General features: G+C 41.2%; 1 protein-coding gene across 1 annotated transcript; it reads left to right on the forward strand.

Annotated features, from left to right (window-relative positions):
* The first annotated feature begins 149 nt into the window (after positions 1 to 149).
* TDRD6 (tudor domain containing 6) lies at positions 150 to 11,300 on the forward strand. The gene is given in 12 exon segments (XM_049765217.1): positions 150 to 1,297; positions 1,299 to 1,529; positions 1,531 to 1,691; positions 1,694 to 1,790; positions 1,792 to 3,255; positions 3,257 to 4,123; positions 4,125 to 4,788; positions 4,791 to 5,728; positions 5,730 to 6,235; positions 7,406 to 7,530; positions 8,987 to 9,076; positions 11,211 to 11,300. Coding segments are annotated over 12 exon segments (6,381 nt in total).
* Positions 11,301 to 16,280: the final 4,980 nt, after the last annotated feature.

Raw genomic sequence — 16,280 nt, forward strand, 5'->3', positions numbered from 1 at the left:
GTAGGACGCTTCGCCGACGGCGCTGCAGTGACAGTGACAGCGTCTGTGACAGGGGGGGCGAGACTCTCCCGTCGTCGCCAGCAGGGACGGGCGGCGTCGCGGCGGCCTTCGCGAGACAGCAAGAGACCCGCAGCGCCGCCGCCCCCGCCATGTGCTCGACGCCCGGCCTGCCGACGCCCGGCGCGGCGCTGGCCCTGCGCGTGTCGTTCGTGGACGCGCAGCCCGACGTGATCCCCGTGCAGCTGTGGGGCCTGGCGGGCGAGCGGCGCGACGAGTACGCGCGGCTGAGCCGCGAGATCCAGGAGGCGGCGTCGGGCGGGGGCAGCTGGGCGCTGGGGGGCGCGTCGCCGGCGCCGGGGGAGCTGTGCCTGGTGCAGGTGGGGCTGGCGTGGCACCGCTGCCGCGTGGTGAGCCGCCGCGCCGACGAGAGCCGCGTCTTCCTGCTGGACGAGGGCCGCACGGTCAGCGCGGGCGCCGGCTGCCTCGCGCCGGGCCGCCGGGACTTCTTCCACCTGCCGTCGGAGGTGCTGAGCTGCGTCCTGGCCGGGCTGGTGCCGGCGCCGTCGTTGTCATCGTCGGGCGAGGAAGGAGGAGGCGGCGGCGCGCGCGCGCACACACACAGCGAGCCCCAGCACTGGTCTCCCGCCGCCCTGGACTTCCTCGGCCAGCTGCAGGGCCAGGAGGTGCGGGGCCGCGTGCTGGACGTGCTGCCGCGCCACCGCCTCGTCCTCCTGGACGTGCCCGCGCTGGCGCAGCACATGCAGGCGCGGGGCCTGGCGCGCCGCGTCCCCGAGGCGCTCTTCAGGGCCCTGCTGCAGCGCTACCTGGCCACCGTGATCGCCGCGACGGCGACGGCGGCCCCCGCGGCGGGGGCGGCCCCCCAGCCCGAGCAGCCCGGCCTGGACTACTTCTACCCGCAGCTGCAGCTGGGCGTCACGGAGCCCGTGATGGTGACCCAGGTGTGCCACCCGCAGCGCGTCCACTGCCAGCTGCGCAGCCTCTCGCAGGAGATCCGGCGCCTCGCCGACAGCATGGCGCAGGTGTACGGGGCCTCCCCCGGCCCCGCCGCCGAGGAGGAGGAGGAGAAGAACGCGCCCCTCGGAGGAGGAGGAGGCCCAGCAGGCCCCCGGGAGGAGCGAGAGGAGAGCCCCGACAAGCCCGGCTCCCCCTGCGCGGCCTTGCGGCCTGGACGGACGCTGGTACGCGCGCTGCTGCTGGAGACCTTCCAGCCCCAGCGCTGCGCCCAGGTGCTGCACGTCGACCGGCGCAAGGAGCTGGTGAGCTGCAGCAGCCTGCGCCCTGCTGCCCTAGTACTTCCGCATGCCCGTGGTCACCTACCCGTGCGCCCTGTACGGGCTCTGGGACGGTGGGCGCGGCTGGTCGTCCCAGGTGGGTAGCCTCAAGGCGCTCCTGCTGGGCCAGGCCATCAACGCCAAGATCGAGTTCTTCTGCACCTTCGAGCACGTCTACTACGTCACCCTGTACGGGGAGGACGGGATGAATCTCAACTGCGTGTTCGGGGTGCAGGCCCTGCTTGGTCGACCGCTTCCTACAGAGCCAGGGCACAGAGGAGGAGGAGGAGTAGGACGAAGAGCCAGACCTAGCTCAGTCTCAGTCCCCCGGGGAAGAGGCAGACCACGAGTTTGCCCTCCCCGCCTTAAGGTCCATCCCGTTAAAGCTGAATGCCTTCTTCTAGAGTTTGTCAAAACTCCTTCGGAGTTTTGGATCAGGTTGAGGAAGCACAATGGCACCTTCAGCAGGTTAATGCGGAAAATGTGCAGCTTCTATTCCTGCTAGTAAGCTAGATGGTGTGGTTTTGAAATCCGAGCCTGATGATCTTTGCTGTGTCAAATGGAAAGAAAACGGGTATTATCGGGCTGTCGTTACCAGGTTAGATGACAAGAGTGTGGATGTGTTCTTAGTTGACAGAGGAAACTTGGAAAATGTCGATTGGTATGATGTGAGGATGCTGTTTCCTCAGTTTAGGCAGCTTCCAGTATTGGCTCTTAAGTGCACTCTAGCTGACATATGGCCCCTGGGGAAAGTTTGGAGCCATGAAGCGATTACCTTTTTTAAAAAGACTGTGCTCCACAAGGAATTAGTCATCCATGTCCTTGACAAGCTGGATAATCAATATATTATTGAGATTCTTGATGAGTCGAGAACAGGAGAGGAGAACATTAGTAAAGTTATTGCTCAAGCTGGGTATGCTAAGTATCAGGAGTTTGAAACAAAGGAAAATATTCCTGTAAGTGCCTACTCTCCAGGGCATAGCTCTAACCACTTTAATGCAGGTAACAACAAAATAGCTCCTACAAAGAAGGTAGATGTAGAACAGAAAGCCAAAGGAGATAAGAAAACTGCATCTCATGCAGAGAATTTGAGTGAGACAGTTCTTACAAATGCCTCAGTTCTAGGTATGCAGGAAAAAGAGAAACGAATGACTGTGTATTTCCCTCTGGTACAGAATTTCTCGGATGTTAAGTCAGACTCTTGTAAGGGAGAGCTAGAGGTTGGAAGTACAGAAGAAGTCAGAGTGTCTTTTGTTGAAAATCCTGGCTATTTCTGGTGTCAGCTGACCAGGAACCTGTCAGAATTTAAAACTCTAATGTGTAATATTCAGGACCATTGTGAGAATACAGCTATCCCTTACCAGGGAACCATTCCTGCTTGTTTGGCAAAGCGAACAGGAAATGGGAAATGGTCCAGAGCTTTGATTAGTGAGGCAGAATCTTCAGAGCATGTTAAAGTACTATTTGTAGATTATGGAGACAGAGAGACAGTTTCTGTGAAGAATATTTACTCTATTACTGAAGAGTTTCTCAAGGTAAAAGTCCAGGCTTTTAGGTGCAGTCTTTATAATTTAATTCAACCGATTGGTCAGTGTCCCTTTGATTGGGACGAAAAAGCAGTACAAGCTTTTAGTGAGTTTGTCAACAGTGCAGTGGAAAAAAGTCTAGAATTAAAATGCACAATATATGCTTTAGCTTCAATACATGATGAAGAGCCATTTAATATTGTGGATTTACTAACACCCTTTCAGAGTGTATGTCATTTTTTGGTAGAAAAGAGACTTGCAAGACCAGTCAAATTTCAGAGGCCTCTAGAATCCCATGTTCAGCTACATTCCTACTACTACTCTACGCATGATATGAAAATAGGAAGTGAAGAGTCAGTGTACATAACACATGTCAAGGATCCTTGGACATTTTATTGCCAGCTTGGCAGAAATGCACATATTTTAGAACAGTTGTCATAATATAATGAAATTAAGTAAAGTTTTGTTAAATTTAAAAACATCTCCCTTGATCCCTCGAAATTTGTGTCTTGCCAAGTATACTGATGGAAATTGGTATAGGGGGATAATAATAGAAAAAGAGCCGACTAAAGTCTTCTTTGTGGATTTTGGTAACATTTATGTGGTAGCAAATGATGATCTGCTTCCAATACCTTGTGATGCGTATGATGTCTTACTTTTACCCATGCAAGCTGTTAAATGTTCCTTATCTGACATTCCTGATCATGTACCAGAAGAAGTTACAACATGGTTTCAAGAGATTGTTTTAGATAAGTCATTGAAGGCTTTGGTTGTAGCGAAAGACCCGGATGGAAGACTGATTATAGAATTATATAACGGCAGTATTCAAGTCAATGCTAATATTAATGAGAAATTAGTACAACTTGGCTTTAAGTGTGGAATCAGGAAAACAATAAGTCAGACATCCCTTTCTCCACCTGAAACACTTGAAATAAAAAAGGGAAACGTTAAGTCATCATCTACAGAGTACTTAACTAAATCTGCAGGGGGAAAAAAATGTAGCATGGAGGTCTTGGGAGGATCCTATTGTCCTGAGATCAGTTCAACATGTAAGGAACTCAGACTTTTACAAAGTTTAGAAAATTCAAAAGTAACCCCTCAATATGAGGACCCTGTAGGAAAAAATAATACATTGTCTCAGTTAGTAGAAAAGAAACAAGAATGTTACGTTGAACAATCTATGAAAGCTGAAAAAGTTGAAGCTAGTGTTTTGGAGAGAAAAATAGGAGATTCATATAACAAAGATTTTCCTCTAAAAATTGCTGATTTCCCTCAGAAGACTCTAGTCCCTGGCTTTAAAACTACTGTATGTTTCTCATGTAAATGACCTGTCAGACTTTTATGTCCAACTAGCTGAAGATGAAGATAAAATTAACCATCTTTCAGAGAGATTAAATGATAACAAAGCAAAGCCTGAATATTATACAGGTCCACCTTTGAAAAAAGGAGATATAATATGTGCCATTTTTCCAGATGACAGTTTATGGTATCGTGCTGTGATCAAGGAACAACAACCCAACGACCTTCTGTCTGTACAATTTATAGATTATGGCAATGTATCTGTGGTTCATCCTAACAAGATAGGTAAGCTTGATGTTATTAGTCAGCTATTACCAGGATTGTCCATTCACTGCTCTTTAATGGGACTTTGGGCTCCTGAGATTTTAAACTCTAAGGAAATGATGCGTTATTTTTCCAAAAGGACGGAAGAGGCTCAAATAAGATGTGAATTTGTTAAATTTCATGACAGATGGGAAGTTATTCTTGCAGATGAACATGGAGTCATAGCAGAAGATATGATGAGCAGGTATGCTCCCGATGAAAAACCTCAAACAGAACTTTCTACTCAAATAATGAAAGGTGCCTGTTCAAAGACTTTAAGCAAAGCAGACCTTGATACCTCAGTGTTTCTGAACTGGTATAATCCAAAGATGAAGATGATACAAGCTTATGCCACTGTCATTGATGGCATAATGAATATTTTTGGTGTCAATTCTCTGATACAGAGAAACTTCAGTATTTAGAAGTAGAACTAAAAACTGCTGTAGAACAAGTAACAGATTCGAGAAATTGCATCTCATGTTATATTGGAGATCCTTGCATAGTGAGATATAGAGAAGATGGGCTTTATTACAGAGCACTTATTACCAATATTTGTGACAATGGCCTTGTATCTGTCAGGCTTGTGGACTATGGAAATGTTGAAGACTGTGTGGACCCAAAAGTGCTCTGGAACATTCCTGCTGAACTTTTGTTGGTTCCCATGCAGTCCTTTCCTTGTTGCCTTTCAGGATTTAATATCTCTGAAGGTGTGTGCCCTCAAGAGGGAAATGATTATTTTTATGAAATAGTAACAGAAGATGTGTTGGAGGTAGCAATATTAGATGTTAAAAGGGATGTTTGTAATATCCCCTTAGCAATTGTTGATATAAAAAGCAAAGGTGAAAGTATTAATGAGAAAATGAAAAAATATTCCAAGATTAGTAATAGTGATCCATCCTATGAAAAAATTGGCCTGGAGATAAAGGGAACTCTTGATCCTTCCAGTTCTAATATTGGACTTAAGAAACCAAATACTAAATCTGGGCAAGAGAAAGTACTCTATGTGAAACCAGAGACAGATAAACTCTCTACAAGTATTGAAAAGGATTTAAACATTATTGATACCAAACCAAATATGTTTTATGATCCCGGCCCAGATAACATTTTGAAAGCTCTTCAGAGCCCATACAAAGATAACGATGGCACTAAGATATTAGAAAGCAAAGTAGAAGATCAGTTGGTTGACACAGTAAAAATTGATGATAAATACCTAATTGCAGGATTTAACTCACTATTATCACATGCTAGTGAAACAAAGGACATTTTAGAACTAACTTCTCTTGAGATGCCACTTTCTCCTGATAATGACAAAAGAATGCCTGGAACTAGAAGCCATTGAGTTACAGAATTCTTTCATCAAGGATGAAGAGAAAGATGAACAAGGCTTGGTGCCTCCTGTTGTGCCACTGCACCAAGATTGTGATGCAGAAGCCACCTTGAAACCATTCACAGTACAGCTTCCCCTCAGTCGTGAAATTGAGAAACAGCCAAAACTAGAATTGCCTACAGCCAACCTGTGTCTAGATGATAAAATGCACACTTTAAAGGTTAGTCAGAAAGTTCAAGAATCCATGTGTACTGAGGATGCAAGAAAGTCTAGTTGTGTGGGATGTTTTGATGACCAACATAGGTCTTCATTGCATCTTTATGGAAAGAACTGTGATCCCAAAACACAGACTGAAGTGACTATTTATAAAGAAGAATGTACAGACCATAAGAACAGAGATGCCATTTCATCAGTAACTTCTCTGTTCTCTGAAGAAGAATCCAGAGATGGAAGGAACCCCCAAAACGCTTTACCGGATCATGGCTCAGGTGTGTGCTTTTCTTTGACTTTTTTTTTCTTTGACTTTTTAATAGAATGAGTTTCTAGGTGATACAGGTTTGTTACAGTGTAGGGTATACAGCATTATAACATGACATCTGTATCATAGGTCTTTCACTTTTTTTTTTTCCAAAGATTAACAGTGTCTCAAAAGTATATCCTTAAAGATAGTTTTTTTAGGGGCCGGAGAGATAGCATGGAGGTAAGGCGTTTGCCTTTCATGCAGAAGGTCATCAGTTCGAATCCGGTTTCCCATATGGCCCCCTGTGCCTGCCAGGAGCAATTTCTGAGCATGGAGCCAGGAGTTTCCCCTGAGCACTGCCGGGTGTGACCCAAAAACCACAAAAAAAAAAAAAAAGATAGTTTTTTTTAAAGTGATGGGGGTCAAGATTAAAACCTAGGAAAAGAATCAGATTTTGATTTTTGAAGGTTTTTAAACATGGGGAAATTTGTGAAATGTGAATTTTATTTATTTATTTTTTTTATTTATTTATTTATTTTTGGTTTTTGGGTCACACCCAGCAGCGCTCAGGAGTTACCTCTGGCTCCATGCTCAGAAATCGCCCCTGGCAGGCACAGGGGACCATATGGGATGCTGGGACTCGAACCACGGTCCTGCATGAAAGGCAAACGCCTTACCTCCATGCTATCTCTCCGGCTCCAATGTGAAATAATTCTTGATATGTATTTTATGTTTGAAGAGAAAGGTGGCCCCTATCTTGATCATGTTTTTATGAGAAGAATATTAAATGGGAGAGAGGGCACTTGAGGAATGTCAGATAAAATTCTAAGGAAAGGACATAGAACAGGGGTCTCAAACTCAATTTACCTGGGGGCCGCAGGAGGCAAAGTCGGGTGATCCTTGAGTGCAAAGTCAGTAGTAAGTCTTGAACATTGGGGGTGTGTGACCCAAACAACTAAAACAAAACAAAACAAAACAAAAAATGATTCCTCTAGGGCAGGGCCACAAAATGTTGTACGAAGGGCTGCAAACGGCCCGCGGTCGTGAGTTTGAGACCCCTGACATAGAATGTACTAATTCTATTATGCCGATTCAGTAGGAATAGTTCATGTAGATTAGGGAAATGCTTTGCTTATATTAGTTAACACTTATAAAATTAAGAGTTATGCCTTGAGTTTTGCTTTATTAAATTTTGCAGCTCGATCAGAGAATACCTATGCCTTGAAGGGATTTACCGTTGGATCCAAATGTATTGTGTGGTCAAGTCTAAGAAACACATGGTCTAAATGTGAGATTTTAGAAATAGCTGAAGAAGGCACAAGGGTAAGTAAAGATCAAAGTACTCATAAGCTATTAAAGCTATGTCTGTCTTCAAATTGAGAAAAGGGAAAAAAAAAGGTTAGAACTAAATACCCAAGTCACAGTCAATGACAATAGAACAATAGAATCAAGAGACCCAAACTACAACATTCTAAACATAAAATGGACCTGTTACACTGGTAGACCTAGGGGCCGTGGGGTGGGGGTAAAGGATACTTGCTGGAAACCTTGGTGGTGGGAAGTCAGCACTGGTGGTGGTAATAGCTCTAATTCACTGTCACTATATGCCTGAAATACAACTATGAAGGACTTCTAATGCATAATGCTCTCAATAAAAATTTAAAAAGTCCCAGTGTAGAGTAGAAATATCAAGGTTATGAATATTAATTACATAGAAGTATCTTGAAGGTTGAGCATCCATATACCTCTTCAGCTTCTTTATATTTTGTGACATATTACATAGACATGAAGCTGCTTGATTCCTATCATATATTCCACTCTGCTACGGGTTCTTCGATATATTTGAAAATGTGGTTTCTGTATGCCTATATTTGCCAAGATTTCCTTAACCATTGCTTCTTCCAAGAATCCTTACCTTCCCTTAATTTCTAAATTTCTATTCCATCTCTTACCTCCCCTCCAAAAAAAGGATTTTTATTCATAGTCCTATACTTACTGCTACAAAAGTCAAAATTACCTGAATTACATTGCAATTATTTGCTTAGAGGTTTGTTTGGCTATCATATTTTGAACTTCATGATATCTCCATTTTATTCTTTATGGTCACCAAGTGGGTCACTGTGCTGACCCTGTTGGACAACGATAATCAACTTCTCGCCCCTTTCCAGGGCATTCAGAATAGGACACATTTCTCCCAGCTGATGACCAGGAAAGAACAGGTCCCAGGCTCATGGTCAGAGACTTTATTCCATTCTGACAATACTCATGTAGGACAAGAGGAACTGGGATACGTGCAGGGTGGCAGGACATAGCAGAGGCATAGCCAGCAAGAAGTGAGACATCAGGGAGAAGATAAGCCTAAACAACGGGGAGCAAAGACTTGGGAGCAACAAAGTGTTGACAGTTAATTTTTCTTCTAACCAGAGCTGTCTGTGAGGGGCAGCCCAATTCAGGCCTGATTAGTAACCACTAATCAGATGGAGATGGCACCTCTGTTTGTGCTGTCCTTCCCCATCTCTGGAGCAGTATCTCCAAAACTGTCATCTTAAGGAGCAGTTGCTCTACCAGGATATATCTGCCAGGCAGTTCAGGAGCAGAATCGTGGGGATCCAACAGATCACTAAAGTTTTATTTGAGCTTAAACATATATTGATGCTTAATAAAACCATTGATGATGTTGTTTGTTTTCTTTTAATAGTATTAATCTGGTATACAAAAAACTTTATAGTTTTTGGATACCAATTTTGAAAATCAAATCTTACATTTTTTTTCCTTATAGGTTTTGGACCTCTCAAATGGCATGGAAGAGATAGTGAAGCCTGAGAACGTCTGGAGTGGCATATCCAAATTGGATGTGAGTCCGTGTAAGGTAAGGCATGGTATAAATAGTGATCAATAAGATCACTATTTTGAAAGGTGCCAAATATTTCAGAGTCTCTGTTTTTAAGGATAGTGGTGAAAAATTATTGTAGTAGTAATAAAAGCATTACTGTTTCTGGGTTTATACTAAGTCTTCCTTGGGCAAGCTAGTTACTAATGGAAGGCAGGTTGGGCATACCCAGGGGTACTTAGGAGCCACTCCTGGCTCCATGCACATATTCACAACCAGAGGTTCTCAAGTAACCTTTAGATGCCAAGTATTGAACTGGAGTCAACCACATGCAGGGCAGTCACTTTAACCTCTGTATTCTTTCTCTAGCTCCAAAATGTTATCCCTTGATTCTATTTTGATCTTTAAATTCATAAACTTTGGGGAATATATGTTTGATGCAGAAAATCCAAGAAAATGGTACATTTAAAATGGAGAAGGCATTACTCACCTATAATATACATTGGTTAATTTAGTTTTGTATTTTTTTTTTTGATTTTTGGGCCACACCCGTTTGATGCTCAGGGGTTACTCCTGGCTATGCGCTCAGAAATCGCTCCTGGCTTGGGGGGACCATATGGGACACCGGGGGATCGAACCGCGGTCCGTCCTACGCTAGCGCTTGCAAGGCAGACACCTTAACTCTAGCGCCACCTTCCCGGCCCCTAGTTTTGTATTTTTCATTAATACAAAATATGCACATTCACTTTCATATTTTGGACATAGTTCGATTATTTCTACATAGACATGTGCTTTGTGTTAAAGATGGATAATATATATATATTTTTTTGTTTTAGTAATTAATCAACCTGGTTATGTTCACTACTAATTACGTATTTATGATTGGTGGTATCAGTGTCAGTTTAATTTTCAAAGTCTTTGCTTTACTTGAGCCTGCCCTGAACAGAAGTTACTCAGGGATTAGTTCATATTTGAAAGATGTAATTTATTCTATGCATGATTTAGGAGTGATATTGAGACTTACACATTCCTCTATAGTAGTATTAGTTAAAAACTTTACTGTTATGGTGCCTCCCAGGGAGTATTAAGGTTTTTGGGAACCATTCCTGGAAATTCTTGGTCAGCTAGACTCATGGCTCAATGCAAGTGCCCAAAGATAGATTCCATATGATGATTACCCAGGTCATTTTTGCAGTGCCCTGGTGTTGGATATTGATCCAAGGTTGGCAGCATGTAAGCCAGGTACCTTCAACTCCTTTCTGGTCTTTAAAGCTCAAAATTTAAATAGAATTCCTTTGAGTTTCTCTGCACTTTCTCTTTCCTGAGTCTTATTGAGTGTAGCCCCCAAAATGCATCTTTTTGATACTCGGGCAAAAATAAAACATATATCTATCAAGGTTTCTCTTAATGTCATAATGCAGATCTGTTTAAACCTGCATTTGTGGTGAAAGGGAAAAGCCCTATATATATATGAATATGAAACAGGCAGACAGATGGGGAGACCCTGGTAGTAAGTTTTTGTTTGTTTGTGTTTTAGGACTGCACCCAGTGGTGCTCAGGGGTTACTCTAAACTCTGTGCTCAGAAATTATTCCTGACAGATTCAGGGGACCTTATAGGATGCCAGGGATTGAACCTGGGTCAGCTGTGTGCAAGGCAAAGCCCTACTCTCTGTGCTATCACTCTGGTCCCTGTTAGTAAGTTTTGTGGAAAGTAATAGAGAACTTACCTTGTCACCAGCTCTAAAGTAGCTCAAATGCATGAAAGATGTTGCCCCTTTGGAGAGGGGGAAACTGAGGTACCAAAGAAAGATGGATCCATTTGGAAAAGAATTTCAAATCTGTAATATACGAGAGGGGGCAACAAAACTTCAAATTTCTTCCTCATGAAAATGTCCTTGTAAGATTCTGATATACTTAGAAATTCCAAAGCATTTCCAAAGAAATTCCAGAGCAATCGTATAGACAGTAAGTGTTGGATTTGATCCCAGATATCCCTTATAGTCCCTTGAAGACCACCAGGGTGATTCCTGAGCACAGAGCCAGAAGTTCTGAGCACTGCTAGGTGCAGCCTAAACAAAAAATACCCACTAATATGACTCATTATTTGAAGTTCACTTCAGTCTTTAGTTCACTTTAGCCTATTACTGTTTTACTTTTTAATACTCTTATCAGGAAGCTGCTTTATGTATTCTTTTTAGGACTTTTAGTAGTAATCAGTTTAAGAGAAAGGTTAATAGCTTAACTCCATCTCGACTGCAGTAAGACTGGAACTGCATATCACATGATATTAGTAGTTAGTACTTGGGCTTTGTCTTGTCTTGTACATTTAGTTCATTAGAAGTTTTGACATTAAAAAAACTCACTATATTTCATTGCCTATGTGACTTATCAAAATGACTGATATTACATCCATATATACTAAACTTTTCTTTTTATAGTATCTTTTTTCATTAGCAAATTTAAAAAACAGTGCTCAAATCTATAGAGATTCCTATAGAATTATCTTTGGATAAATTATCTTATACCTGTCAAATAGAAGAGTCATTTAATATTATTTAAGTAAATATAATTATATCTGACTTTAAAACTAAACTTATTGAGAAGCAGTTTTATTAAGCTATTAAATTATGGCATGGGGATTGTGTTCAAATATGAGGTAAATATTGATTTATAGTGCTTTTCTACAAAGTAGCTGGTTTTCCTTAAAACGTTAATATTGTGGTGCTGGAGCGGTGGCACAAGCGGTAAAGCATCTGCCTTGCCCGCACTAGCTTAAGACAGACCGTAGTTCAATCCCCAGGCACCCAATATGGTCCCCCAAGCCAGGAGCAATTTCTGAGCACATAGCCAGGAGTAACCCCTGAGCATCACTGGGTGTGGCCGAAAAAAAAACAAAAAACAAAAAATGAATATTGTGAGGGACTGTTATATGCGACTATTTTTATATGTTCAAGGTACCATGATCTGGGTTCATTTCAGCAAAAGGTTTTATTATAAATTAATTTACCTATAAGATCATACACATGATAGTTTTAGTTATGGAAAAGAATGTAGGAGAACTACCTCTCTTAAATCTTTCAGAAGACAACTAAGGTTAACTAAGAGCAATGTTTGAAAAGCAGTACTATTGAAATTCATTACATAGGCGACATACCAGGAGTAGGGGAGCTAAGCCTTAGGAAAAAAGGAACTGTGCTTCTACAGAAGTATCTATACATATAAACAAAGAAATGAGTATTTGACACTAGGAATAATTCTGAGGTGATTTTTCATTATAAAATCAGATGTTAAAAAGGTGTTTTTGGCTCTAATTTTTCCTGATTTATGATTTCATTTATGATTTCCATTGAGGTTACTTTTGTTAGGGTATATTTCAAACAATTGGAAAAGATAACTTTACTTCCAGTCATCAACTAATACTACAATTAACTGTGACTTGTGCTTTTAAAACAAAATACTTTTATCACCCAGAATACAATGCTTTAAAAATACCACTGGTGGGCCCGGAGAAGATAGCACAGCGGCATTTGCCTTGCAAGCAGCCGATCCAGGACCAAAGGTGGTTGGTTCGAATCCCGGTGCCTGCCAGGAGCTATTTCTGAGCAGACAGCCAGGAGGAACCCCTGAGCACAGCCGGGTGTACCCAAAAACAAAAACAAAAACAAAAACAAAACAAAACAAAAAAACCACTGCTGTGAATTCTCAAACAAAAATGTTTTTTCATCCTACTTCAACTTAGTAGTAGAATGAATAAATCACTTTAATTAAAAATGTTAAATATGAGGCCAGAGCAATCGCACAGTGATAGTGTGTTTCCTTGCACCTGGCCAGCCTGGGACAGACCCAGGTTTGATTCTTGGCATCCCATATGGTCCTCCAAGAGAGGAACGATTTCTTTTTTTTTTTTTTTTTTTTTTTGGTTTTTGGGCCACACCCTGCGATGCTCAGGGGTTACTCCTGGCTGTCTGCTCAGAAATAGCTCCTGGCAGGCACGGGGGACCATATGAGACACCGGGATTCGAACCAACCACCTTTGGTCCTGGATGGGCTGCTTGCAAGGCAAACACCGCTGTGCTATCTCTCCGGGCCCGAGAGGAACAATTTCTAAACACAGAGGCAGGAATAGGAATAGCCCCTGAGCATCACTGGGTGTGGCCTAAAACACACACAAAAAAAAATGTTAAATGTGATCATTGGGTTAAATAATCAAAAAGGAGGGGGCCGGGGAGATAGCATGGAGGGAAGGCGTTTGCCTTTCATGCAGGAGGTCATCGGTTCGAATCCCGGCGTCCCATATGGTCCCCCGTGCCTGCCAGGAGCAATTTCTGAGCCTGGAGCCAGGAATAATCCCTGAGCACTGCCGGGTGTGACCCAAAAACCACAAAAAAAAAAAAAAAATCAAAAAGGAGATTATTTTGTATCATGATTATTTGTTGATTGAAATACTTTTGGAAGTTAAAATCTTGTATCTAATAAATATGTAAAAGATTTCTCATTGGTACTCTTGTTTACATAATTTATGGCTAAATAATATCTTGGACCTTTTCCCCAGATTTTAATTTATATATATGTTTATATATATATATGTGTGTATATATACATATATATATGAATGATATGGTTCAGTTGGTTGAATGCTTCTAATAGTACATCATCTTATTCATAAGTAGCACATTATTAGTATGACCAAAAATCACACGTAAGAGAACAAAGAGCTAATTGTTTATTTTGTTGATACCATTCTAGTAAAAAATAACATGCCGTTTTACCTTTTTTATAAAATGATAGGTATAGTGAGAAGTAAAATAATGAAAACCCCCTCTACAAATAATCCTCAGTAGTACTTAGTAGAATATTCTTGTTACCTCTCCCTGTTTTCAAAGGTCATTAAGTTTGCAATGGTACTAGTTATACAAATAATCTTGTCTATTTAAACTTGAAAATTTTCTTCTATTTCAGAAAAGTGATCTGGAGGCAATGTAGATAAGAATGGGTTCCCAAGTGTTGCCAGTCAGAAGCTGATATTAAACAAGTAATCATCACACCTAGACCAGAGGAATAATCTAAAAAAAAAAAAATCATCATTATTTGTATTTAAAGATTATTTTTTAAAATAATAACAAGAAGTTGACATTTTCAAAAACTTATGTGTCAGAACCAAAACAGATCTTAGGTTGATTGTGTAATGTATAATGACTTTTCTATAAATGCATATCTGGGATGTATCCTCTCCCTCCCTTTAAATATATTAATATTCTTAATCAATTGGGAGGATTATTATTTTGCTATAAACAAATTGTTAATGCATTATTCACATTTTCAATAAGACTTGTTTTATTTTGAGTATGCCATTTAAATTAAAACAGGAAAGTATAGGTTTATGACATTTATGTTATATGATGCTACTTGTAGAATAGCTTTGTTAGCAGTAACTTCAACAGAATTTGTGTTTGTCTCTGTAACCTCTTCATGTTATTTGTTGGTTAAATATTTGAATAATACTGTTTGAACTTGAAAATATGCTAATATTACACAATTTGAATAAAGTTTATTTTTTAAAAGCATGATAGTTTCATTTTATTAAAAATAAAATAGAGAAATAACTACATTGAGAACTATCCTAACAATGTGAGTGAATGAGGGAACTGGAAAGCCTGTCGAGTATAGGTGTGGGTGTGGGTGGGGTGGGGAGGAGGGAGATTTGGGACATTGGTGGTGGGAATGTTGCACTGGTGAAGGGGGGTGTTCTTTACATGACTGAAATCACAATCATATTTGTGATCACAGTGTTTAAATATTTAAAAAAAATCCAGTTACAGATTTAATACAGAGAGGGAGATGATTGAGGAAAGATGTAGAGATCTGACAATTAGATTTTTTTAGAGAATGGAGTTCAACACAAAAGTGGGGATCTGGCTTAAACTCCTTTTTTTTTTTTTTTTTTTTGGTTTTTGGGTCACACCCGGTGGTGCTCAGGGGTTACTCCTGGCTATCTACTCAGAAATAGCTCCTGGCAGGCACGGGGGAACCATATGGGACACCGGGATTCGAACCAACTGCCTTTGGTCTTAGATCGGCTGCTTGCAAGGCAAACGCCACTGTGCTATCTCTCCGGGCCCTTAAACTCCTTTTTACCAGATTCTTGCTGAAGTTATGTTTGGCTCAGTCATTAGACATTGTCTGGGGGTGCTGGAGGATTCAAACCTGTGAAAATCAAGGACGTTCAGATAGAAAGATTGAAGACTTAAGTAAAAGTGATTTAGTGGGGTCTGTGCTAAAGACAGGTTTTAGAAGGAAGTACAGAGATGGGTCCTGCAGAAGGTTGGGATTTTTGACCAAAGTTTGTTGGAGCTGAGTCAGAAAAATATAAAACCTGGAGTTTTTAATGAGTCACAAATGAGACACTCAGCATATACTCCCAATTCTACAAATTCTACAAATGTAGTATTCTACCATCATGAAAATTTTAGTCCCTTTCAATACTGTTTTAATAAATGCATTAATTTGCAACACTAAAAAAGAAATAAAATAGGAAGAATCAATGATCTAGGTTAGTTGCAAAGCACATACCTTACAAGTATGAGGCCCTGGGTTCATACCTGTTGCCACCCTCCCAAATAGCAGGAAATAGAATTATGGAAAATTTGTCATCTAAAAACCTCTGTATTAATGAAACCATTATTCTATATTTAAAGATAATATAGTAATATTAAGTGGTAGTTCTAATGTGTTGGCTACTAAGCTGATATTTAAAATGTGTTTCTCTAATTCGTGGTTCTGAAATATATTAATATCTGTATTTTATAGAGGAAAAAAATTTTTCATAGAAGTTAAAAAAATGTTGGGGGATGGAGAGATAGCACAGGGATAGGGCGTTTGCCTTGCATGCAGCCAACCTGGGAGGGCCCCAGGTTTGATCCCCAGTATCCCATATGGTCCCCTGAGCCTTCAAGGCGCGATTTCTGAGTGCAGAGCCAGGAATAGTAACCCCTGAGCACCACTAGGTGTGGCCCCAAAACAACAAATTGTTGTCAAATTTTTCCTCAAAGGCTTGTTCAAATCCAGAACTCTGTTAGCTTCTAAGCCTATGCTTTCAAACATGGTTTTAGACATAATGTTGTGTTTGGCAAAGCATAGGATCTATCTAGCTTTATAAAACAAATCTTAGCTATAAACAAGCTATTAATTGATTACAATATATATATATATATATATATAACCTGAGCAAGTTATATAAAATCT

Source organism: Suncus etruscus, chromosome 18 (assembly GCF_024139225.1).
Source record: "Suncus etruscus isolate mSunEtr1 chromosome 18, mSunEtr1.pri.cur, whole genome shotgun sequence".
In the NCBI taxonomy this organism is placed as follows: domain Eukaryota; kingdom Metazoa; phylum Chordata; class Mammalia; order Eulipotyphla; family Soricidae; genus Suncus; species Suncus etruscus.